At 39.3% G+C, this 25,228-nt stretch overlaps 2 protein-coding genes across 2 annotated transcripts; one reads left to right on the top strand and one right to left on the bottom strand.

The window, feature by feature from the left end:
* Positions 1-70: 70 nt before the first annotated feature.
* On the top strand, positions 71-7,841 carry LOC125774611 (ATP-binding cassette sub-family C member 4-like). The gene is made up of 11 exons (XM_049444696.1): positions 71-325; positions 464-790; positions 2,669-2,900; positions 2,976-4,603; positions 4,674-4,974; positions 5,043-5,193; positions 5,274-5,504; positions 5,597-5,892; positions 6,723-6,983; positions 7,203-7,375; positions 7,435-7,841. Exons 1-11 carry the CDS (start codon positions 225-227, stop codon positions 7,679-7,681), a joined length of 3,948 nt encoding a protein of 1,315 aa, XP_049300653.1. The 5' UTR covers positions 71-224; the 3' UTR covers positions 7,682-7,841.
* LOC125774906 (uncharacterized) lies at positions 7,712-19,427 on the bottom strand. Its single transcript, XM_049445275.1, has 3 exons — positions 19,040-19,427; positions 11,187-11,339; positions 7,712-7,833 (listed from the first exon to the last, which is right to left on the bottom strand). Exons 1-3 carry the CDS (start codon positions 19,425-19,427, stop codon positions 7,712-7,714), a joined length of 663 nt encoding a protein of 220 aa, XP_049301232.1.
* Positions 19,428-25,228: the final 5,801 nt, after the last annotated feature.

Genomic DNA, 25,228 nt, shown 5'->3' with positions numbered 1-25,228 from the left:
GATAGCCTCAGTGTTGCTCTGATAGTAATGTGCGTGATAACGCTGATAATGGATCTTAGCCGTTAAAACATTGTACGAGATGTCTCGTGAAACCGTTATCACGCATAACGGAGACACTAGAAACGATACGAGACATTGTAACTTGCTAACGACAGTCAGTTGATGGGTACTCTAAAGTTTGGATGCTTTCGGTCGATTCAGTTGTGATAGGTTTTTCTTAACACATGGAAGCTTCAACAAAAATTGACGGCCCGGACAATAAACATCCTTGGGCGAACATACATCCCTACGCTACCGCGAATGCCCTGTCGCGTTATTTTTTCTGGTAAACAGATTAATATACTGTGAAACTGTCCATATCGTGTGCTAAAATCGTTGATATTATTTCTTGGTTTTTCCGTTGACGTGTTTTTTTACAACAAATTGTGTTGGATTGTTGTGGTTGTGTGAAACCTATAATAAGGTGGCTTCTTGACCTGCTTCGCATTGGCGTACGAAGGCAAATCGTACCGAACGACATTTATGACACCCTGTCAGCACACCGTAGTGCACAAATCGGTGCATCATTCGAGCAACAATGGCAACGGGAAGTATCGCGCCGCAATACGCTCGAGGATGGATCGATCGATGACGAACGCAAAACGCAAGACGACATGAAAAGTGAACCCCAGCCAGCGCAGCAAAACAAACTCCCGCCGCCATGGAGCCTCCTTCGGGCTGTATTACGCATGTACGGGGTCGGAGTGCTGGTGTTTGGATTTGTTTACAGCTCTATCGAATCGGCCTGCAGGTGAGTGATAGTGTCCTGCGTTTCCATGGAGCAAGGAGGCGCAAGGTTTTTGTTTCCCACCATCGTCATCATCCGCATGTCGCAGCTGTTCTGCGTTTTCGTTTGTTTCCTGCGGTTTGGGAACGGAACTTGTGAAGTGTAGCAGAAAAACATCGTCTTTCATAATCCAATATAAACGTGGACAGCGTGCTTTGGTATGCTAACGAGATACTTAAATTCATCCAACCAAACAAAAGCACATGGAAGGTGGGAAAGAAAGTGAAAATCAGAACGAAGCAATGATTTGACTCTGTGAAAGCGTCATTTGGGGCTTTGTGTTCGTGGTTGTAATCTTCGCCCTCTAGCTTTGGATGTCTGATGTTTCCATCATACGCTGCTGTCTGGAACGATTGTCATATATTTTTATGAATTTCATATTGATCTCAGGAAGGTGTACTTGAAAAAGTAGTGGTATCGCTCCCAAGCAATTTATACAGCACATGCCCCGTTATATTAGGCATTTACCATAACGCAAGATGTTTTTTTTTTGGAAATCAAAATGGTGGCCTAGACCATCATATAGCGTTCTTTTTTTTAATAAATAGAACCTCATCTACACGAACACGATTCATACGAATATTGCTCACTTCGAAACATTTCCAAATGCACACAACCCAAAATATTGTTCGATTAAGTAATGCTTTATGCGATTGTTAATTTTAACCTCGTTTATGTATATTAATGTGTTTTTCTACACCTATACTTATAATGGAAACAAATGAATGCTTCTCGCGATCGATTCAAATTCGATAATATTATTGAAACAAAAACTGAATAATTATTTTTAAAATCATATTTCTCATAATGTTCTTAAGTAACCCCAATATTGTCACATTCATATCATGATGTCATAAGATGGATTGTGTGTTGAGTGTTATGAGCTGCTGTACATGTTGTAAACCACTATTCGTAGAGAATACTTATTTTGTTATTTAAATCAAACAACATGGCACATAGACAAAATGGTCAGGTTGCGAGGTTCACGACTGTCTGATAATGAACCAGTTTACAGTCCACGGTTAAAATTCGTGCCAAACTTAAGTAGATCTCTTGGGAATCGTCATGAATTCAATTTTCGTCAATAAATTTTAAGGAATAAGGAAAACTTAATTCATTACTTAATTCATTCAATAGAGAAATTTCATGCGAAGGTACAGTGCTGTGCAATTGGTGGAACTGTTACGTGATCATCTATTACGATTTATTGAAGCCTATCGATACTATCACTAGAAAACCGTTTGGACAACAATTTGTGTGATTGAGTTAAATTTGACGTAAAAACCTTTAATCTTTGTAATCGTCTTATTCTTCAATCGTTTCGTTCTAAGTACATTAACGAATGACTTGATGGCGTAAATATCCTCACGAAAAAATTCGTTCATTTTTATTCTGGTTAAAACGGCTCCGACGAGACGATATTGCTCGCTTTAAAACCCATTTCTATAGTCACGGAATTTGTAATTTGGCAAAAAAAAACATAACAAATCGCTTGCTTCTTTTGCTTACTTGGATCTACAACCAATTTCGGTCATGGCCTGGTCCAGAACAATTAAGTGCTTCGTATAAGAACCTTTTCCAGTTGTAATTTGAATCCAGACCGGACGTTTTGATTAGCCATTTATTGCTAACTGAGCTAATTGACCGGCACGTTAGCCGTACTTTGCTATCGATAGCTGATTGGCTTTATGTTCTTTAATTTGTTGAAATTTGTTCTAAATGGTACGGATAGAATTTGTATATCAGCCCTGTTTGTGTTTCAATGTTTAATGTTGTAACGTAACAAAACGCAAGTAACATACATTGTATACATTGTAATATAATGATAATTTCAAATTGCAGAATAGGTCAACCGTTTCTACTTGGGCAACTGATTCTTTATTTTGATTCGCTACGTACCGCAACGGCAGGAGATGACGAGTCTGCAACATCGTTAGGAGCCGCCTATGGATATGCGGTGGGTATTGTTATGACCGTTTTGGCCCCGCTTGCAATATTTCATTGTTATCAGCTATATCTGCTGCAAGTAGGCATGAAGATTCGTATCGGCTGTTGTGCACTGATCTATCGTAAGGTAAAGCGATACCGCGCACTGGTGCGAATTTTACGACCAAAACACTTCCATGGACCACCATCTTCTATCTTATAGATACTTAGATTGAGTAACACCACCGACGGATTGTCTGGAACGGTAATCAATTTGATGGCAAACGACGTTAGCCGGTTCGATTATGCGGTAATATTCTTCCACGATCTCTGGAAGGGACCAGTCGAGCTTGTGATTGTTGCCGTATTTGTGTACCGTGAAATAGGACCTGCTGGACTCATTGGGATAGGTTTTTTGCTACTCTTCATACCAATTCAAGCCTGGCTGGGCAAGAAATCGGCGGGATTCCGAATGAGGGCAGCGTTGGCTACCGACGAGCGGGTACGTCTTACAAATGAAATCATTCACGGCATTCAGGTCATTAAGATGTACGTATGGGAGTTACCTTTCGAGCAAATGTTGCGCAAACTACGATACAAAGAGGTGAAGGCACTGCGTGGCAGTGCGATCATCAAGTCGGCACTTTTCGCGCTTCGCGTTGTACCGAAAGTGTCCATTTTTCTAACATTGGTCGCATACGTGTACTTTGACAATGCTATCACAGCACGACGCGTCTATATGTTAATTTCATTCTTCAGCGTAATACATCATTCGATGGTTGAGTTTTGGCCGCTTGCCGTTACGTCTGCCGCCGAAGGTTGGATCTCGTTAAAGCGAATACAGGATTTTCTTCTTCAGAAAAGTGTACACAATTTGCACCAAAAACAAAGATCTCTTAACCGCCACTTAAGCAGCGATCCATTTGTTGAGTTTACTGCAGTGCACAGCACTTGGCCAAATTCACAATTCTCGCTTCAAGACATATCCTTCCGGGTTGACTCAATGAAACACCGTACGGTAGCGATCATTGGTTCGATTGGTGCCGGTAAATCAACACTGTTGAATATGATCATCGGAGAACAATCTGCAACTAAGGGACAGGTCACTGTGAACGGTACCGTCAGCTATTGCTCACAACACCCTTGGTTGTTCGAAGGCACGGTCAAGCAGAATGTGATCTTTCTAGAAGAATTCGACGAAAAACGATATTGCACTGTATTAAAGGTTTGTGCATTGGAACGGGACATTGCAATCTGGCCGCATGGAGACCAAACTATGGTTGGCGAACGAGGATATAGCTTGAGTGGTGGACAAAAAGCCCGAATCAACCTGGCTCGTGCATTATATCGTTGTGCGGATATCTATCTTCTGGACGATCCTCTATCTGCCGTGGACGCCCATGTAGCAAATGTTATATTCGAGCAAGCTATAAGAAATTTCCTGGAGGGAAAACTCTGCATATTAGTGACCCATCAGCTAAAGTATATCAAACAGGCGGAGCACATTCTCATAGTGGAAGATGGTAGACTCGCGGCACAAGGAAACTATGGTAAGGAGTTGTCGAAATACTTCCATTCGAACAATTTCTCGATGCATCAACATCCAGCGGAAGAAGAGATTCCTGAGCGCAGAAAGGAAGATGACTCCAATATATCCAGCAAGAGTCAAGAGAAACCACTGTCATCAGAGCGTAAAGAGAAGGAAGGGCAAGAAGATGGCACTGTTCAGTTTAAAGTGTACTTAGACTTTTTGAAGTCTGTCAATAGTGTTTCATTCGTTTTTTTCACGGCATTACTAATGATAGGTTTCCAAATAGCTTGCTCAGGAACGGATTACTTCGTGTTCATATGGTTAGTGAGGGTAGTTGGAAAAACAAGTTCAAGTACGCGGAAAAACTCAATTTTGCTTTCTCTTCCTCAGGGTGGATTGGGAGGAAACGTTTGCCAATACACTTGAAGCGCGCTGGACAACCGACGATCATGTATTATTTTACGCTGGAGCGATTATCGTCACCATCCTACTGACAGCAAATTCCTTTGCCTTCTTTGAAATGTGTCTTAAAGCATCCCTACATCTACATGCAGCACTGTATCGCGGAGTGTCAGAAACCGCTATGCTTTTCTTCCATCAGAATCCATCGGGCAGGGTAATGAATCGCTTCTCGAAAGATATCGGACTAGTCGATACCAGCCTACCCACCGTCATGGTCGACAGTATATACGTAAGATAGACTGGTAAAAACCCTTCCTGTTTCAGTTCCGTTTAGCTAAGCTTCCACTATGTTTGCAGTTTTTCCTAGAGCTTTCCGGTATAATTGTGATAGTAGCGTTAGCTAACTACTGGCTACTAATACCAACGGCGATCATGGGGATCGTATTTTATCTTCTACGGTTTGTGTTTCTAAAAACGGCAAGAAATGTGAAGCGCGTTGAAGCCATCAGTAAGTGATTTTAATCAACGGTAACGTGAGCCTTTCGTGAACCAATAGAGCGTTTCATCCATTCCATTTCTCCTAACTAGCCCGCAGTCCAGTGTTCACGCATACCAATGCAACGATTGATGGGTTAACCACGATACGTGCATTTGGTGCGGAACGCTTTCTGGAAGATACATTCCACCGGTATCAGGATCTTAACACATCGGCGGCGTTTCTGTTCGGTGCCACAACTCGAGGTTTCGCCTTCTGGTTGGACGTTATTTGTCTGCTGTACATTGCGTCAGTTGTTTTGAGTTTTCTGGTGATTGGGAATGGTGAGTAATCGAAAAACAAAAGTTTCTCTCACTATGTGCAGTTGGAGTGTAGTTGTCTAACAGACCACGCTTATGTTGCACCGTCGCCCCAGACATCATTAGCGGGAACGTCGGGCTGGCCATAACGCAGGTACTCAACCTCATTGGAATGTGCAACTGGGGCATTCGACAAACGGCCGAGCTGGAAAATCAAATGACATCGGTAGAACGCGTGCTAGAATACGCCCGGCTCGTACCTGAAACGGACTTGGCACCGGGTGTCCAAACAACGGTACGCAGTGAAGCGTGGCCCGAAAATCCCGGCATAACTTTCCGCGAAGTTTATCTACGCTACACGCCCACCTCGAGCCCAGTCCTAAAGCAGCTGAGTTTCGACATAAAACCCAAGGTAAGCGTCACACCCGGTTAAGCAATCGATTCTCATTGAGTTGAGTCCAACCACCACTAGCCTATGGTTCCATTAACAATCCCAGCTAGCAAAGTTCTTTCGAGCGAATGGAGACCAACCACAAAAATAGGTTTTACTGCTTTACGTGCACTGATTCGAGCACTTTTGTTTCGAAAAAGGTTGTGGTGCTAGAGCAGATGGGTGGTATAAAAGCGAAGCAATATCCTGAATAGTTTAAAACACTAACCCATGCGTGCGAAAGATAATTTTTTTGCAAAAGTGTTGCTACTGTCCTTGGAATGCCTTTGATTTATAATTGAAAAACACGTACACATCTCGGACGAAAATGGGCGACGCGTGTGATTGGCCCGAATTGACTCGGTTTATCTTCGGTTGATTAAATTATAACCATAACTGTCGAATCTTCGGTTCGTTTCGATTTTTACTAACCCTTATATCTCTACCACCTGCATGATCCATTTCGAGACGTTATCAACGATCGTTACCTTCACTGTTATTCTTTGTCCCATGGTGAAATGAAGCAGGTTTTAGGTGTTTCAGTTTTTGCTTAAAATAAAATACACATCCCTTCTGTGCTTCGTCCGTTCGAACCCTTATCATTTTTTTGCGCCTCAATTTGAGAGCATTTTACGAAAAAAGAAAAAAAAGTCAGTTCCATTATGACGAAAGGTATAGGAAATAAAAGAACCGTCATTTCATCACCGGTCATGTTCTTTCTTTCCGGCAAATTTTCCGACTCGGGTAACCTACCACCTGCTGCTACAACTACTACCTCTACTACTACTGCCTGGTCATGAAACCATGCGTAGGAGCATGTTGGAATTGTTGGGCGTACCGGCGCTGGCAAGTCCTCAATAATTCAGGCACTCTTTCGTCTAACACCGTTGCACGACGGTGATGGTATCATCGAGATTGACGGAATCAATATCGGTTCGGTGCCGCTGCGGCAGTGTCGTGGCCGCATCTCGATAATTCCCCAGGATCCGGTCATATTCTCAGGCAGTTTGCGAAGCAATTTGGATCCGGACGAGCGGACGCCAGATGAGCGACTGTGGAAAGCACTCGAGCAGGTAAGCCACCGGAGGTTGAATATTTAATCGTAACACATTTCTTCACCAATTTGAACGTTTAGCACATTTTTTATACCCGTAGCGGTACAGTGCGTTCGCAATTTTTAGGGTTCATTTTATATTGTACTTTTCTTGTTTATCTTCTAAATGAATATCCCGTACCCGTGGTTAACTTTCGGCTACTGTTTAACAATTTCGAAACCGGTCGACATCGAACAGGTTGAATTAAAAACCACCATAAGCGCACTAGCCGGAGGTTTAAATACGAAGATGTCGGAAGGAGGCACCAATTTGAGCGCTGGCCAACGGCAATTGATCTGTTTGGCTAGGGCGATCCTGAAGGGCAGTAAAATATTGATACTCGACGAAGCCACCGCCAGCGTGGATCCCAAGTAGGTTTAGCGAAAAAGGAAATAAAGTTTCATCGCTTAATTAACCATTCTTTTTTCAGAACGGACACACTGATTCAACGTACAATCAGGACACAGTTTCATGATTGCACCGTTCTGACGATAGCACACCGTTTGCATACAATTTTGGACAATGATCGAGTGTTGGTTATAGATGCTGGACAAATGGTAGAGTTTGATACACCCCAAAAGCTACTCCAAATCCCGGATGGTTTCTTCCGGAAATTGGTTGAAGAACATGGCAAAGAAGGTGCAACCAACAACAGCAATCTTATGACCAATGATTAGCTTAAGAGTAGGAACATTTGTTAGAAACACTTACTTGCTGAATAAGCGAAGGACCACGCAAATGATGATAAACATGACTGCCATTGCCACTAGAACACCAATCATTGCCGGATCGATGTACTTTTCCGGTTCTATCGGCTTATTGATCGGGGCTAGAAGATGTCCGAAACGAAAGAGAAAAACAATAGTGTTGCAATTTAGTGAAATAATTGTTTCCTTCGAAACATAAGCATAAGCACTAAACCTCCTACCTCGACATTCGACGCTGCCATCCGGTTTGAAGAAAGGATTCATCTCAAAAAGGCAGATGCACCGTCCATCACGACATTCCGTTTGTTCTGTCATAGCTTCGCATTGTTCACTGAAGAAGCATGTTTCGTTCACTTGTCGTTCTAAATAAAAACAAAAAGAAGGCATGTTATCGCAACACAGTAAATGTAACAGCAAAAAAGATGTAGAATCATCTAATTTATCTACTGCTAATTTTAACAAATCGTTCGAGTCGGCAGTTCTTGAAAATTTGAAAGTGTTAAGTAAACAATGTGCCCAAATCAAATGTTTCGTTTTCTTAACCCTTGTTATCACTAGCGCAGATGTGTGGTACACTGCGTGACAATTGATATGGAAGTTTATTTAAGTTTATCTCGAAGGAGCTTTTCGATTCTCTATCCTTTGTCTTCTAGAAATATTTTACTGAATGGAAAGTGCTATCAGGGACACTTTTGGGAAAATGTCTCACACAATTCCGGCTTGTTTACACAACTGTTTACTTTACCTCCTGCCCGTAAAGAATCTGATTTTGGAACACGCAACCTCAAGTCAACCGTTCATTTTGCTGTGTTGTCCCTCAGTGGTTTGCTGTGTCCCTCCTCTGCTCCAAGGGTTGGAAAGCTTTTGCTCTTCACAAGTTATGTTTCTTTTTGTCCTGATCGCTTTGTACATCGTAAGGCGCTTGATTTAATCTATAGCATAGTTAATGTTTGGGTTGGCACAATCAACTTCCAAAATTATTACTGCAAACCTATGTAAGAAAGCAATTTTCTTATGTGAGTTTCTAAACCGAAATTTTACTAAATTGATTCCTGCAGCGAGTTTCGAAAACAAGCGCTTATTATAGAAATTTTTAAAACATAAAAATATAAATAACTGGCCAACTGTAAAATACTTTAGAATTAACTTTAAACAAATCAATTGCTATATACATATATCCAAAACAAAGAACACTGTTGGAATGTAACATGGTTTATTCAAATGCCAAAATCGATTGACATGATGAACCCCTCCCATCTGGCAGGAATACATTGTACCAAACCTTCATATTACTGGAGCTAAAGAGTGCCTGCCCATTCGCTGACTTACGAATATGTAAAGTAATCTAGGGTGAAAAAAAACATTTCCAACACCGATAACGATCGATGTCACGACATCGGTATCGCGATAGTTTAATCCTACGGACGTTAAAGTATCTTTTACCAAACCAAAAACTAGTGGTCTCCGCTTCTCGAAGGGTAGCTTGTTAGAAACACGGTCGGTCAACCACAAACAAAGCCCACAATTTAGCCACCGAGCAGTTTTAGCTTTAGCTTGCTTTTAACTTTATCCCCATACGTTCACCTTACCCTTGTTGGAAAAGGTAAAGGAAATAAGACAAGTTAATTAGTTTCAGATAATCTTGTCTCGTGTCAATAACATTTGACGTCGACCCTTTGACTAGCGTAACCATTGAAGTGAAGTAATGGAAACCAGGACGGAAATGCTAAATTTCCATTCTTCGCCAAAGGTGAAATGATTGATCCCTTTCATTAAATATTTGGTAAGCAATGTTTCACGTTTCGGTACCTTTCCGTTTCAAAGTTTCAAAGTCTTTAATTTTAAACTCGACTTAGTCGGTTTTGTTAAATTATTATTTACACATAAAATAAATATCAAAACAACAATAACGATTTTACGTAGATGTCTTCATATGCTAACAAGTTGTATAACATTTTTTAACTAACATAAATTACAGAAAAGTCCTTCGAGACTTCGATACTACTAAACGATTCATGTCACGCGGTTTGTGCAATCATAATCTTCCTAGTGGACATACCGCGCTGGATATTGCCGGAATTGGATAATCGGTAGTTATTTTTGCATTTCCTACCATTTTCCGCATCCTGGTGGTCGCTTCTACCAACCAGAAAATTGCAATATTTATCACACACCGGATGTGTGGTGCTACAATACGTAGCGGTCATGTTCATGTTTAATATGCGATGGCACAATTTTCATTTTCCAAAAGGGGATTTGTCTGTTTGGTACGCTTGTATGTCAGACATGGACGTAAATGATAAAGAGAAAAGAATTGAAAAGAACAGGAAGGAGTGGTATTAACACACCGTGACATTACCGTTTACCAACCGCAATAGCTGAATTATATAAACCTAGTTTTAAGTATTCATGTATATTTTACATTATTGTACGTAAAAATGATGATTAATGGATTATGAGTTTTCCCATTCTTAATGTCTTTTTTATTTATAAAAAAAAAACAAACAACAATATTTCCACTAACGAATATGAAAAATATTTTTTCAAAATATGGCCCATATCTTCATTCTGAACATTTCAAAGATATACAGAAGCGAAAAACTCTCAGAGCGCGTGGTAATGCATTTATTGTCAGTTGACACTTCCTACAACTGTGATCAGATTTATCTGTACTGCCTTCATGCCAATTTCCGTATGTGCAACGGCAGTTTACACAATGTAGGTAAAGCTGTGTCTGACAACCATAACTACAGCATTCACAACACACAAAGAAGAGACGCATCCGTAACATGTAGATTGTAATCGAACGTGTACAAACCGTTGGTGCATAACACCATCGAGCACAAAAATACATAAGATGTAAATTGAATTGCGCTGAAAACGATTATGGATAAAAACCGCTCGAAACCACCATAGGATAAAATGTCTGAACATATATGTAGGATGATCAGGAAGCACTTTTCCTTACGTTGTATCACCCAGTGGCGTCGGAACAAAAGTAAAGCATGTCTATTTTATCATAGACAGCTTTCAGTAATGATGAATGAAGCGGGAAACTGGATACATCTGTACCACAGCAGCATTCGACAGGAAAGATAGAATACGTACCATTTGTCGATAGTGGTAACTAGCAATAGGAAAACGATGGCGGCAAGGGATGGGAACAAACTATTTTCAAATAGCATGACGCTTCAGTTTGTTCAGTGCTATCGATAAAAAGCATTCTTGCATTCTTCCTTAAAAAATTGTAATGCACAGAATCTGTCAAACTTTTTACAACGAAAAGAGGATCAATTAAAATTTCATGGTTAAAAAAATGCATTGATAGTACGTTTTATTGTACTATTTCCGTTAATTACTAAACTTTTGAAAATAATCATAATTAGTACGCAATTAAATTACGTACCATTACTCAAAGTAAAATTCATATTTACACTATAGATAGAAATACAGTCGATGTGATGATTTTACTTACTTTTGCCACATTTATCAATGTGATTGGTTGCTGGTAAATCGACAGTACACTGACATGTATGCTTCTTCGGATCGCAGAACGATCCGGCGAAGCCACACTCAGTGGTGCTCTCGCATTTATCACCAAACTTTTTGCTACCACGGATTGACGCATCTGTAATGGATAAAAAAACATCAAATATTAGCAGTTGATGTGAATAAAAAATAGAAAAAAAAACACGCAGTACATTTAATTTGACATAATCATATAAATAACATGAAGATAGAATATGGAAAAAATGGTCGATGCCATTGAAGTTAATGCTCAGTAGTAAATTCCAAACCTGTCGAAACTATTCGTAAGCATAAATTCAAAACGGTCGTAAGCAGTAAATTCATAATTCAGTCCACAGCAAAAACTATTATTTATTGTGAGATACAAGGCGCCTCCATTTGCCAACCCAGACAAATGCTCTATAAATTGAATAACTTCATAGCATTTATTATAATATCGTAATCGTTGTCTAGCTTTGTTTCGTGATGAAAATAGGACGGTATTTGAACATATACAAGTCCTGTTTGATCAGCGTAATATAAGTAATACGAAGAATTCAACAAAAACATAAGATACTAAACGTTTTATTAATCAAACAGTTTTATCTAATTTGTTAGTAATATTATTATTATTAAGTTATGTAAATGGAACCACAGCTTTTATTAGCAATCCTTGTTGGTCCTTCGGATGCTGATACCGATCTGATCACTGCTCGATCCCAATCGGATAGGCAGGATGTCGCATCTAAGGCTATCACACGCACACCAGTATAGGAACGCATGCATGATTGTACTGTGAAGCGACGGCTAGACATAACTATTTACTTAAAAAATGGTTTGCGAAACGGGCGTACAACGGAAAACCTATTTCTAATAATAAAAAATAAACAATAAACTAATCAATACACAACAAAAACCAGCAGAGACAAACCAAAAAGAAACATGAATAATATAAAGAAGATACGGAGTGGCGAATCCAGTGGTTTTTTTCCTTATTTGTGGTCAGGTATCATAGTTTTCATCGTATTAAGCATGATACTTCAGTTTTCAAGCTTTTACATGCCAGTAGAAATTATGCTTTTAATACACGAGTATCAACCACCTGGGTGTTAAGAAAATTGTTAGCAAATGTTTTACTCTTCCTGTTTTATGTAATATCCACTGTTTGTGTGATTTTTATTTTAAACGACAAACATGAAAATGTCACTTCACGACAAATATACTTTAAGAAAAGAAAATATCAAATTAGAGTGTTGCCATATTTCCTTTTTCTATACATCTATAAATTCCATTAATCCTGAATCCTCAATATTTAAAACTACCCATGGAAAATAGTTTTTTTTTAATATTAAATAAACCAAGAATAACCCAGTAAAAATAAATAATTTATAAACGGTGATGCATTTAGTGGTTGCAAAAAGCTTATATTAACTAAATGCTATAAATCAAACCACCGTAAAAATCAGAAAAATAAACACCAAACAACGTGTATCCACTCATCGCTGAACAAGAAAAGGGTTCAAGATTTTGGCAAAGTATCTTGAAATACAGCGTCACCCGAGGAAGAGAGTAGATATATAATTAAACATTAATGAAGCAGCAAGCGCCTTTTCTTCACAATTTATGTTGCCGGCTAGACTTCATTAAAATATTCATTGACTGAGCAAAACTCTACCATGCTGTGAGTTGATGGGACATGGTAACCAAACACAGCAAAGTAGCACGACAAACGATCGAAACAAATCATCTGCATCGAAAGTGTGCAAAGTCCCTCGATCCCTAGGCCCCACAGCATCGGTATCGGTGATAACTATGAAATAAACCATGAGCATGACTACCTTTCTCGAAAACTAACAGCAATCAGTAAAAAAAAAATATTGATCTAAACATCACAAAAAATCCGCCATAACCATTATAAGCTGTAATAATGGTGCAATTTTTCGAAATGAACAATTTGCGGCAATTAACGAGATTTACTATCAACGCAATTAACAACCAATTAACCGAGACAATGTTGACAATTCGGTAGCTTCTGTTTTGCGCCTTCATTAGTCACCCGAATAAGAAGGAGCTAAAACCTTTTTATGAAACTCTTCCAATTAACCAAAACAAACTGAAAAATCATTAAACCGCGTCTGACATCTTCTGTAATGAGGCGAAATGTAAACCAAACCGAGTAAATGGTTACTTTTTGTGGTTTTATTGCAAAAATAAATCTTTACCAGGCGCAGCTGGTACTATTAAAAGCTAAACCACGCGTAGCACAAAAAAAGGTAATCGGTGAAACTTCCAACAAGCACGTCAAAGTTCAAACGTCTAAAACGGGTACGGCAGGTAAATGAAAGTACTTAGTTTTAAATATTTTACACCTTTAAAAGCGTAACAATAGTGATGCAAAACAAGTTGGATACACATCTCCCGGGAACATGGGAAACGAAAGGTAGAAGCAATAAGAATAGCACCAAACATACCCAACAGCGATAGCTGTAATCTCATGTAAATTTCATGGGAACCATTCGGCTCTTCATGCGAAAATCTGTGGAATTTTCAAGAAACCTTACTTTACCGACCTTCCAGATTTCCCTTTCATGCGCATAACCCAGCCAAAAAAAAGTCTGGAGGTATCGGTTAGCACCCTCGTAAGGATACACACACACACACACGAGGGGACTGACACAATCGGGGTTTTTATCCCAACACCTCGAAGTGTTTCCATTCCCTTTAGTCCTAGTTAGGTTTTGGAGGTGCCAAAAATCGCAACATAATCCTCGGCAGTATTCGCTCACACACGTGCTTATTTCCAGTGCTTGACGCAACACAGCACAGAATAACGCACTGGAAGGGCACTTCGCGTTTGGTGTACTTTTTGTTTGTATTTCAAACCTTTCAAACCCAACTTTGGAATGCGCTCTTTATGGTGTATCTTTTGCTCAACTATAGGTCTACACACGGGCATTCGGTCGCTCACCCGTGGAAGGCAACAAATTCAATCTAGCAAAGTGTTAAGCGTTTGCCCGTTCCAAACTAAAAATAAAAAATGTATCCTCATCCATACCTTCCAAAATTTCCTGAGTTTAAGATAAAAGCGTGCATTTGTTCCTGTTTTTAAGTGTCTTCATTTTTGCTACATCAAATATTAATAGGACACATTTTGACATGCGATAGCGGAACATAATACTAGCGCAAGCATGGTAAAGTAAACTTTGTATAATATCCTTCAAACATGAGCGTATTTCTTACCTATCATTTTCTATATAGGAATGGAAATATTTAAAAATATTTAAGGTGTAAAGTTATGTTATTAATTTAAACATCTTTTCATACATATGTACGAAGTCATCCTTGTGCACAATTATTCCACTTAACACAATTAAGAGAATGCGTCTGTTTGTGAACAATCCGCTTGAAAATAGGTTTGCCATAAGTTCTTTTCAAACAAAAGTAATTCGTTTAGTGTGTCATTTAGCACTTCCCAAATTATCGATGTAGCATAAAGCGGTTAATGATTATACTCATCTGAGTAGATAATAACATAGTTAGTTGTTGAATGCAACGTCTATCAAAATGTGTTGCTTGTGTTGCGAAAGCCCCATTAACGTCATTAGCGGAAAATCGATTGATAATTTACAGTACAATGTATGTTCAGTAGCCAAAGTTGTAGCCATTTCGAACAATCTGCTGTCTGGCGACACTGTAAACACAATCCTGGCAACACAATTAAAAATATATGCCCTTTCAATCATTGCCACAATTTGGTGTTCCATTGGCGCGTTAGTATTCCCAGCGCAACAAATAGCTCACCCGCCGGTGCTGTGCCGGTGGTTGTCATTTTGTTTTCCTTGCTCATTGGATAAAAAAAGGAAAGGATAATAACGAAGATTCGCTATTTGTTTTTGGTTTTTTTCGCAATCGACAGTAACCGATAAGCGCAAACGATAAAACAACATTTTTATCACCTTCACCGGTGAATGTAATTTGTTCGGTAGTTATCAAGCCTGTTTCGCGTAAAAAACATTGCACATGATGCGTTGATGCCATCATAATTTCCCAGCGCACATGTTTGATGAAGCCTTTTTGACGTTGCTCGGACACCACACTTTACTGCTGCATCAAGAGCATCGGTCTAATTAAGTTGCAAAATATTTTTTCTTCTGCGGGATTAGCGCGAGTAAATGTGGGGTTTTTTTTTGGGGGGGGCGAAAGGCACATTTTCACGGCCCATGATTTTCGGGCTTATCGATACCACCGATTCGGAGGCACCGAACTCGGAGGCCTTCCCGCCGTACGGTTATGCTACTACGACTTGGTCGCTTGGGGAATGAAAATTTTAAATTACAAAACCATGCCAATCCCGGCAGCTTCTCGGTCCCACCCTCGTAAAGTCCACGAACGTGCCGAAAGCTTGATGTAACGTGCTTTGGAGCTCGTGCCGAAACCAGTCAAGTGGTGAAATGGTGCTCAGGGAGGTGGTTTGCATCATGATGAAAATTTATGTCCTTCCAAAAGCGTACACCTGCGGGTGGATGAACGAGACGCACGAGCTGTGGCGCTTACGCCACATTTATGGTAAATTGAGGAAAACGCGCAAAAACTCTCTACCCACGTTGCTTCAATCATTCGCCGCTTCACCATCTTAGTGCTACCTTTACGCCTCGTACCATGGGCAATTATTTAATATTTCTAATGAATTTCCCTTCATCTGCCGACTCTCACCAACGTTAAACGGATTTATTTGCTGCCTTGCTGTCCAGCTGGTAAAAAAACGCCAAACACATGGTGGCTTACAATTTCTCAAAGTTTTGACCAATTATAGAAGTTGCTATGAAAAATGCTTTTTGCGTGTTTTGCAGCAACAATTTTAAAATTCTGTAGAAAAACAGAGAAATGGAATAAAATTCTCATATTATATTGAGCCATTTTATGAAGTAAATTTTTACACGCAGTATAAGTTCAAAGTAGCACAATTTGGTACATTGAATATTATCCAAAATCATACACAAAATGTATTAGTACAAATAATTTGTTTACTCCATTCGCGTTCAGCTTAGCTCAGGATGTTTATAGTTTTAGCAGAAAAACATATTTTTCTGTATGACCCTACCTAATATGTTATTGTTACATTTGTTGTATCTCCCAAGTATGTATGTATTGTTATTATTATTATTTTGACACCATGGTTGTCCTTCATGGTTTAACAAATCATCAGTTCTGGTAGAAAAAGTAGAAGTATCTAGCAGATGGGAAAGGTTCGGGGATATTAGGATTTTTAAAAAATCCGGAGGCGGGACACAAACAAAGAGTCAGAAATGTTGAAGTCGAACATATGGCAACACGAGTTAAAATACCGGCATTAACAAAAGGATCGTCACCGGGCGAGGACGTAGGAAATGGAGTGCGATGTGAAATAGGATCATAGCAATGAGGTCTGCAATGTCCTTTGCGTTGAACACGAGTGCACAAAAGAAGGACGATTGGGCTATTGCTCGGTGTCTTTCGAGGGATTCTGTATCCAGAAGTTGACATCTAATGGTAAAGCATTGGAATGGAGTCCGAGACTAGCCCAGAAATTTCGCGATTATAAATCGCGTAAAAGTTTTTTGAACGTCCTATTAAGGCTTGGAAGGCGAGGAACCAGCCTACCGAGGCGTGTAATACGCGTGTAATACGGCGTGTAATAAAAATTGGTCAGACCAATTCGCAGCGATTTTAATGTTAACGGAGCAGTGAAATCTACAGGCATGCTGGCCCTAGTAGCTGTGGCGTCAAGTATGGGGATATATGTATGAGTACGAATGAATTTGTTGTGTAAAAGTTATGCGTACAATGTAGAATGGTCAGTGGCAGCAGATATGCCAGACCGGTGAAAAGGTAGAAACCTTTTTAACAGACACCGATATCGTTACGATGGTTTGGACACTAACTTAGATATCAACCAGATTCAGATCCTCTAGTGCGAATCTCTTCTGAATGCATGTCAAATGTAGCAATATTCCTGAGCAATACTCCGGAAATACGGTACGGAAAACGGAAATATTTCACGGCCAATTTGATGATTGTAGGAAAATCGTTTATCATTTTATCGTGATTTATCTACGCGTAAAAAAGTCAAACAAAAGTCGAAAAATGCAGCCTAAACACTATGGTCCTTAAGGAGTTAGCACACTTATATAAATACTTGTATAATTCTATTTAATATTAATAATTACTCCAAACATTTTGTATTATTTCAGTAAATCCTCAAAAAAATAAAGTACACTGCTGTAACATAAATATCTTTATACTCCTAATCCTGAATTGGCGGTACATTTTTCACAAATTACGAAACTGGGAACTCATTAATTATATTAACACTTTTCTATGATAGCGTACGTAATAGGCAATTATGAGAAACAATGTGTCAACATTCGGCTTGTTCCGAACAAACAACCTCTGGATGGACAAACATGTCTATTCCATGGCCATTGCTCGGGACACAATATGGTCCTAGTTACATGTCCAATATGTATGACATGACATGCAAGAAAATCAATTTTAACAACATGGATATGATTTCTGCTAACACTGTTGGAATTATTGATTGATGTTGCGAAAGATAATATTAATCGGAAATGTAAAGCCATATTCATTTGGTGGACAACACGTTGCCCAGAAGCATTGTCAACGCAATTAATATATCTACGTTCAAGAGATTATGTACAGCTCATGTAAAGGCCACTGTTGTGTGAATAATGACGAATTCAATAAAAGAAGAATCATTAGTAATAATAAATGGCGTATGCCACAAAAAGCATGGATGGAAACTAAATGTGAATTGTGTATTTATTATTGTTCTGTTTTGTATTTACTATTGAATGTGTTCATTGTGTACTGATCGTTTCATTATGTATACGTCACTTGTCATCACTGACATGGATGATGATGATAAGAAAAAAGAATATTTGCATTTGCCTTAAATCAACAATTTTAATTTGTAATAAAAAAAGAAACTTTAATTTAATTAGTAACTGAGTTTGGAAACAATATTCTGTTATGTAGTTTATAAAATCCTTCTCCAGTCCTTGGTAATTGGATGAATAAATAACTTTCAATGAACGCAGTTACTATGCATTGATAGGTGGTAACTGCTGCTGGACTCTTTTAAGATAAGTTAAGAAATTTTTTGCTACGAGTTCATTTAGTTCGTTAATTTATTTAATTATCCAAAGATACGATCGTTCCTCTCAACACTCTATCGGGGTATGAGGTGAGACTCATCATCCCAGGGAGTTGTGCCTCTTAACATAAATTATGCATTATATTTTGTGGTTAATGTGTTCATAATGTTTCCACTGAATGATAACATGGCGAAGGTAATAGCTGACTCATTTTCCTTATTTCACAACCATTGTCTACTCAGGAATATCTGGGGTTTAATTGAAATTAGATTACCAACCGCACGTCAAAATCAATCTCGGTTCGGAATAATTTTTCTCATCCATTGTATGGCTTCGGAAGCTGCGTTTGGGATATCCATTTCAGATGCCCATGAGCATTTGCAAGAAAAATAACCAACACATAAATCATATCACACATCCCGAGGGAGATACTAAGCGTATCGATCCACGAATAACTTATTTTCTACTTGCCCATCCATACACCAGGCAGATGAAAAAAATGGATGGAACAGCTTTAAGATGCTAAATGCTTCGAAGGTAAAGCATGTGGGATGCGAAATATCATTAATCATTTCGTGCACCAGGAATATAAGGGACATACGACGAAAGTAATGCAAGCAGCATTTTTTTCTTTAAAGTAAGAAAACAAACACTGCTTCGTACTTACCGAATGGAGCCGCCTCTCCAGTGCCAACGTTCTCGTTGCTGGACGTTGTCCATGTTTCCTCGGGCGGGGTGGTGGTCACTTCATCGGCCAACACTCCCCCACCATCAGTATCACCGCTCAGATACGCAAAATCACTGCAGAAGGCTATCAACAGCAAAACGATCGGTACGATAGCGGACAGGTGGTTTGCGAGGAAGCGACGCGAAAGAAGTGATCTTCCGGAAGGTCGCTGGAGCTTGCGGGGCATGCGAGCGGATTGCGGGATCCTGCCGCCGGTCATCTTGGTGTCTCGTCTACTGCTGCTAGTGATGCTGGTGCCCAACCGAATCGGTGTTCGGCTGCTACTGCTACAATGGCTGGTGCTGCTACTAAATCCCGTGTCCGGCATTGCCCGCGGCATGACACTCGGAAGCTTCCACGCTGGGGGCTCTCGAGCCCTCACACGATTGCTCATAGTTTCCGTTCCAGCTCCTCATCCATAGCGGATGATGCCGCTGTGGATGGTCTGGGAGAATTGCGGGTTGCTAATCTTTGCCTTACTGTTCGTCGATGGCACTCTTCCACGCTTTCGTGCGCCACTGTTTTGTTTTTGGACTTTTTTTTCTGTGGGTTTAGAGCTCAGTCAGAAGTGTTATAAGTGTTCCTGACCTGTTGGTTCTGTTCACTTGGTCCAATCGGTTAAGGCATGCGACGAAAATCGCTCTTATGTTACGGTTAGTGTGTACGCTAGCCGTGGGTTGTGGGTAGTTAGAAAGCAGGATTAGTGAGATTTATTCTTCGCTCTCTTTGCCGAAAGTCTCAAGGCAACAATGTTTTCCTTGCAACAAGCGTGGTCCCGATTTTTCTTGTCGGCACTTTCCGCTATCAGTGTAATTGTAGATCTCACTATCCCTCTCATACGTCGTTTATCTGCAAAAGAAAAAAGACACACATTAGAGCAACGATAAAACTCGATGAAAGCGAAAGTAAAGTAAACAATAAAAAGCCGAAATTGGGTTCTTGTGTATAAATTATTTAAATATCTGGTTTGCCCCACATGCCGATGATCAACCCTTTTTTACAAATTTCGCCATGAATGTTTTTTTTTATTCCGGATTCTATCCCAAACAAGGGATACTTTGGATACGCTCGTTTAAAAGGTGCGTGTCGTTGCATGTTTCTCAAAACAAAAACTTTGAAAGTAGAGAAAGATCAAACCAAGTTTGGAACTAGTGAGCGTAGCTCTTAATAATGGAGCATTAACCGATTCTCGACTGGTGAAAATGGCATTTCATCACGCAACCACGCACGCAGGCTCTCGTCACACCGAATATAATACACTCTAACTGGGTTACCACACGCAGTCGCCCAGCAAACGCTTACTCACTCACAGTGTTTTCGTTTTTGTCAACATTCCAACGAAAGATATGTAATCAAATATTCTTACCGGTTTTCTAATATTCTTACATTAGGAAGAATTTGTAATAGGGTTTTAACAAACATATTCTAGCAAAACATTACTGCAAGAGAGGAGATGCAAGATTGATACTTTTACTATTAGTGCTATGTAATAAGGGATCAAATATCTACTATCCGTAAATTTTCTACATCTGTACTTAGATAGTTGCACGCAAATCCAAAAAATGCTTTAAAATACTAATTGGAATAATTGTATATATCACATAAAGGGATTTGCCCCGAAATATTGTACAACATTTGAAGCAATCGTTTTTTTTAAGAAGAACAATTCATCTACGAAAGAAAACTGAAAATTTTGAAACTAGGCTTCAAATTCTACCACATCATCGATGAATACCAACGCACTCATTAAACATTTTCAAGTACTAAGAAGCGATGAATAATGTTTTACATGTTCGCTTTACACGCTCGGAATGTTAAGGAATAATTATCCGATTTTGTAGTACTGAACATGCCATCGTTATTACGCTTGATAGCTTTTTTTCTTGTAATTTGTGTATTTCTTGTAAAAAAAAACTCTCGACAGTCTATATTGCAATCTTTAATACCTCTGCATTCCTATCCAAAGCTAGAGATCGTATGAAAGTGTCGTTTTCAACCAGAAAAAGAAATTAAAATTGCATATTCCGATCTAAGGACAACTGGAACAGTTTACAGCATTTAAAGGTGTGATAAATCTACGTCAACAAAATATCAGACGATCAAATTATTTGGATGAAAATAACAGTCTCAAAGGCTCGGAATGATATTAGGTACAACTTTTAAATAATTTGATGCCTGAACAATGTCTGCCAATCTTTGCCATGTTGTCGAACATGTTATAAAACCAAATAGTTACTGGAACACCGAAAACGCGGTAGCCGGAATGGGTATCAAATCTCTTCCAGGCCGTACCTCCGTACCCAGGACTGACTAGCCCGCGACGAGTAAATACAGTCAAGGAAATGGCAGACCAAGAATTTTGTTGACATTGTAGTGTAATATGGGAAGAAGTTCACATGCTCACTGTTTACATGAAGAAGTTTGTGTACAGATTTAAGTATGGTTGTAGAAAGTGGTTGGAGTGTATGCCTATAACTACTTTTAAGTTTGTAATACTTTTAGTAGCTTTCGAATTAGTGTCTTTCCGGGTTTGGAAGCTGTTGAATACAAACTATATTAGAAAATTAAGTGGCCTTACAGCTCAAACACTGTCAACTTAAACTCAACGAAACCGATCGATTGTCATTTTATTTCATCCAGTTTTACGTGTGTAAACAGTAATTTTTGTTTCATTATTGCCAATTTTGTTTTTCCAAAACCAAAATGTCTTAATCGACTTCAACATTCAAGTTCCATAAACTCAAGCGTTCTCCATAATATGAATATGTAGTAAAATTTCACTTAAACAAAATTAACTACCTCTTTTTAGCCAAATTTAGCTGCATTTTAGTGATGAAGACAAATTTAAGACATTTTTCTATCCTTTTTAATATCCTGCATTTATCACATTGTTTGAAGATGAATAAGTGTATCATCATACGGTAAAAAGGTCGCCATTTTCCAAACCAAATAACATCTAATGGTGAAATATTATTTGAATGAAATGTTATAAGATAACTTTTTACCATCTCGATTTTAAATTGATTTTTTGTTGTTGTTGTTCTGGAAAATTTCACATGCAAATTCATTGCATAGGGTCAGGGAAGCAATATCTCTGAATTACAATCGGAAGCAGTTTTGAGTGGTGAACAATGAACACGAATAACTTGTCGCCCGTTAGACACCTATCTCACACATGGCAGATAATTTGCCTTGGAGCCTGTGCTGTGCTACTGGAAATAAGTATTTCCATCAAATGGAACAACGGTCTAAACTTTGGCTTTCCTTCCTTTCCTATCACGGCACAAGTTGAAAATAGAAACCGAACGTTTCACTAGTGCCAACGTGCATTTTCGGACCGGTTCGGCTTGGTCTTTGTTGCAGCACCATAACCATTTGCTTTTACTAGTGGATTTCCCATCGGCATCTCACTTTGTCGTTTTCTTAAGAAAGCTGTCACTTGACTGGCACCTTCTGCTGTCACTGTTGTTTCCTGGGGCCGAAAGTGTCTCAACATGGAACAGGCTCGAGAACCAGCCACTGTATGCACAGTGCCATGTCGCTCCGCGAACCGCGTTCATGATGCGTAGGCGGCTGCACCACCATATATTTGGTATTCATGAAAAGCAAACAAATAAAACGGTTTCCATTCGCTTCATACAAAGCGTCAAGTTTGATTCTTTGCATCCCTCGGCTCGCTATACCTTGGGGAGCTTTCGTGAATGTGTAAAACCAAACTAAAAAAAAAAACACACACAAAAAGTTATATCTGCCCTCCAAACGGTTGTGCCTACGACACAATAAGTTCTACCAAGCTGAGAAAACGATTTTGAAAGCCACCTTTCCACAACACAAAAACGATACAGACATGCAGCTTCAGGAGTGTTGGAAACACTTTCTACAGCCCAAAAGGTCAGTGGGGCTAAGGATAAGATTAGCAAATTGAAATGAAATTTTCATACTATCGTACTTTGAACTGTCATAACGATCACAAAGGTAACACGGGCGTGAAACCAACAAGCGAAAAGGCATTCCATTTTCGCTAAAAGTTTATGTACCATTGAAAATGTTGAAAGTTGTTAATTATGAAGAAGATATGTTTGACAGGATAAATCGTATTCTGTTTCTGTGGCTTTTCAGTTGTTGATCAACTTGCATAATAAATATGTTTTTTTTTAATTTTTATTGAATAGTACCGCAATTAAAGAGAAGTTAAGAAACAATTTTTACTCAAATAGCCACTTTATACATCAAATAGAACGAATGGCCACGAATGGTGATCGATTCAATACCCAGAAGATCGAGGATCAAATCTCATATGAGGTAGCCCACACAGTTAGGAACAAAGAACTTTGCATATTATGCAGTAAAAATAGAAAAAAAAATACTCGTGAAGACAAACGTCGTTAAGTCCCCAATAAGATAAATGAGCAAATCAATTAAATCAGATAATAATAAATATAAAAATATATGCATAATGTGAACTAAATAAAAAGTTCCAAGAGAACAAGATTGAATAAAGCTTTAAAACAGAAACTTTTTCCCTAAATCAAAAGCCCAGACAACAAACATCGTGTATTGGACGAAAGTTATTTCACCACCAACAGAACAGAACCACGTGCCCAATGTGGCCAACGTCGATAGTGCAAACTGGTGTGACATCTCCGGTGGGTAATGAAAAATTAATTTCAACCCTACCTTCGCGTCACTATAAATCATCACAGCAAACGCACGTATTTTCACCATTGACCCCGTGTGTCTCAACACTGTACGGCAGCGGCATTGACATAAATGGCACGCACAAACACAAAACAACCGTACGCAGGGGAATTCAATCATACAAAAATGGGTTCAACACTCAACGCTCCAGCCGATGTGGCTTTGTATGTGTTTTGGTGTTCTAAGCGACCATCCAATCAACAATGTGTTGCTGGACTTTTTACTTTTCTCGTATTCTAATTCCCCCCGAGTGCAATGATTTTTCATTTTCTTTGGTGCCGTTCAATTTTTCTATTTCTTGTTGGGATTTGTCGGCTGCTTGTCGCCGTTTTAATATCGACTTTTACAATGTTCTCTTTTGTTTTTATTTATGCATATCGATCTGCTTACAATAAAGAAGTGTTCCGGCTACTATCAACTTTTACCAATCATTATTTTGACTCGATGGGGACATATGACAGCATCGCTTAGTTTTGCTCGTCATGCAACATGATTTGCTGCACCGAAAGGGACCAATATTATAAACTTTAGATCACCAAAAAAAAACCATCGTTTCACATACTCAGCATGATACACTTTCATTGGTTTGTGTGAGTTCTAACAGCGTGTAACTATTCTAAACATCCTTGAATGTACTTTGGAAGCTTAACGTGGACAAAGAAAACTGCGGCTTTACTAAACCAGTACCAGTAACTTCTAATACGGCTCACAAAGGTTGCAGCAGGAAGACAAAGGACTACATTTTGCGGTTGCTGCCCTCGCAAAAAAAACATAACAAAAATCGCATGCTAAACCTTCGCCAGCAATTGTTACAGCGGAGGGGAAAAGGTACCATTTATCCTATGACGTTACTAGCAATCCCCAAACAACCATCCCGCCATGCAGTACTTTGACCGACTGAGACAGACGTGCAGCAACTTGTACCCAGCGTCCCGAGCGTACGGTGACAAGCGGCCCAAAATTTATGCGGTTGCATTTTAAAGTATAGTACCCACATACGAGCTAATCCGGGCTCGTGTTTCTCGGGATCCCCTCGATCCACAGGGACACTGTACAACATTGCTACCTGTGCTGTTAGTGGACGTGTGCACACTCCTACCACACTGTTCTGCAAATGCAACTTTATCAGTAGTGGAATAATAATTGGAGTAATATCGTGCGCCTGTTTTAACACGCCATGGCATTAAATCATGTCCTGCCACTAGGATTTCGATTGGATGTAGTAAAAGTCAAAACGACATGACGCTGTTTCAATGTGTTTTAGATGATGGAGAAGCAAAAATCCGCATCAAATGTACAGTGTTTCGACTGGAATTTGGTAAGCGAAAAATTAGATCAATTTCACAAATCGTCATCGATACGTTTCACAGTATTTGTAATATTTTAGTATTCAGTTCAAGCTAACGTCATATATACTACTACCGTAAAGGA

The sequence above is a fragment of the Anopheles funestus genome, chromosome 2RL, assembly GCF_943734845.2.
Source record: "Anopheles funestus chromosome 2RL, idAnoFuneDA-416_04, whole genome shotgun sequence".
In the NCBI taxonomy this organism is placed as follows: Eukaryota; Metazoa; Arthropoda; class Insecta; order Diptera; family Culicidae; genus Anopheles; species Anopheles funestus.
The sequence above is the reverse complement of the archived record's forward strand: the minus strand, read 5'-3'. Positions and strand labels throughout refer to the sequence as shown.

Coding starts and splice junctions, on each gene's coding strand:
- LOC125774906 (XM_049445275.1), bottom strand. CDS start 19,427: ATGCCGGACACGGGATTTAGTAGCAGCACCAGCCATTGTAGCAGTAGC. Junction 11,340..19,039: donor TGGAGAGGCGGCTCCATTCG/GTAAGTACGAAG, acceptor TATCCATTACAG/ATGCGTCAATCCGTGGTAGC. Junction 7,834..11,186: donor CATTGATAAATGTGGCAAAA/GTAAGTAAAATC, acceptor GACATCTTCTAG/CCCCGATCAATAAGCCGATA.
- LOC125774611 (XM_049444696.1), top strand. CDS start 225: ATGGAAGCTTCAACAAAAATTGACGGCCCGGACAATAAACATCCTTGG. Junction 4,604..4,673: donor GATTACTTCGTGTTCATATG/GTTAGTGAGGGT, acceptor TCTCTTCCTCAG/GGTGGATTGGGAGGAAACGT. Junction 7,376..7,434: donor ACCGCCAGCGTGGATCCCAA/GTAGGTTTAGCG, acceptor TTCTTTTTTCAG/AACGGACACACTGATTCAAC.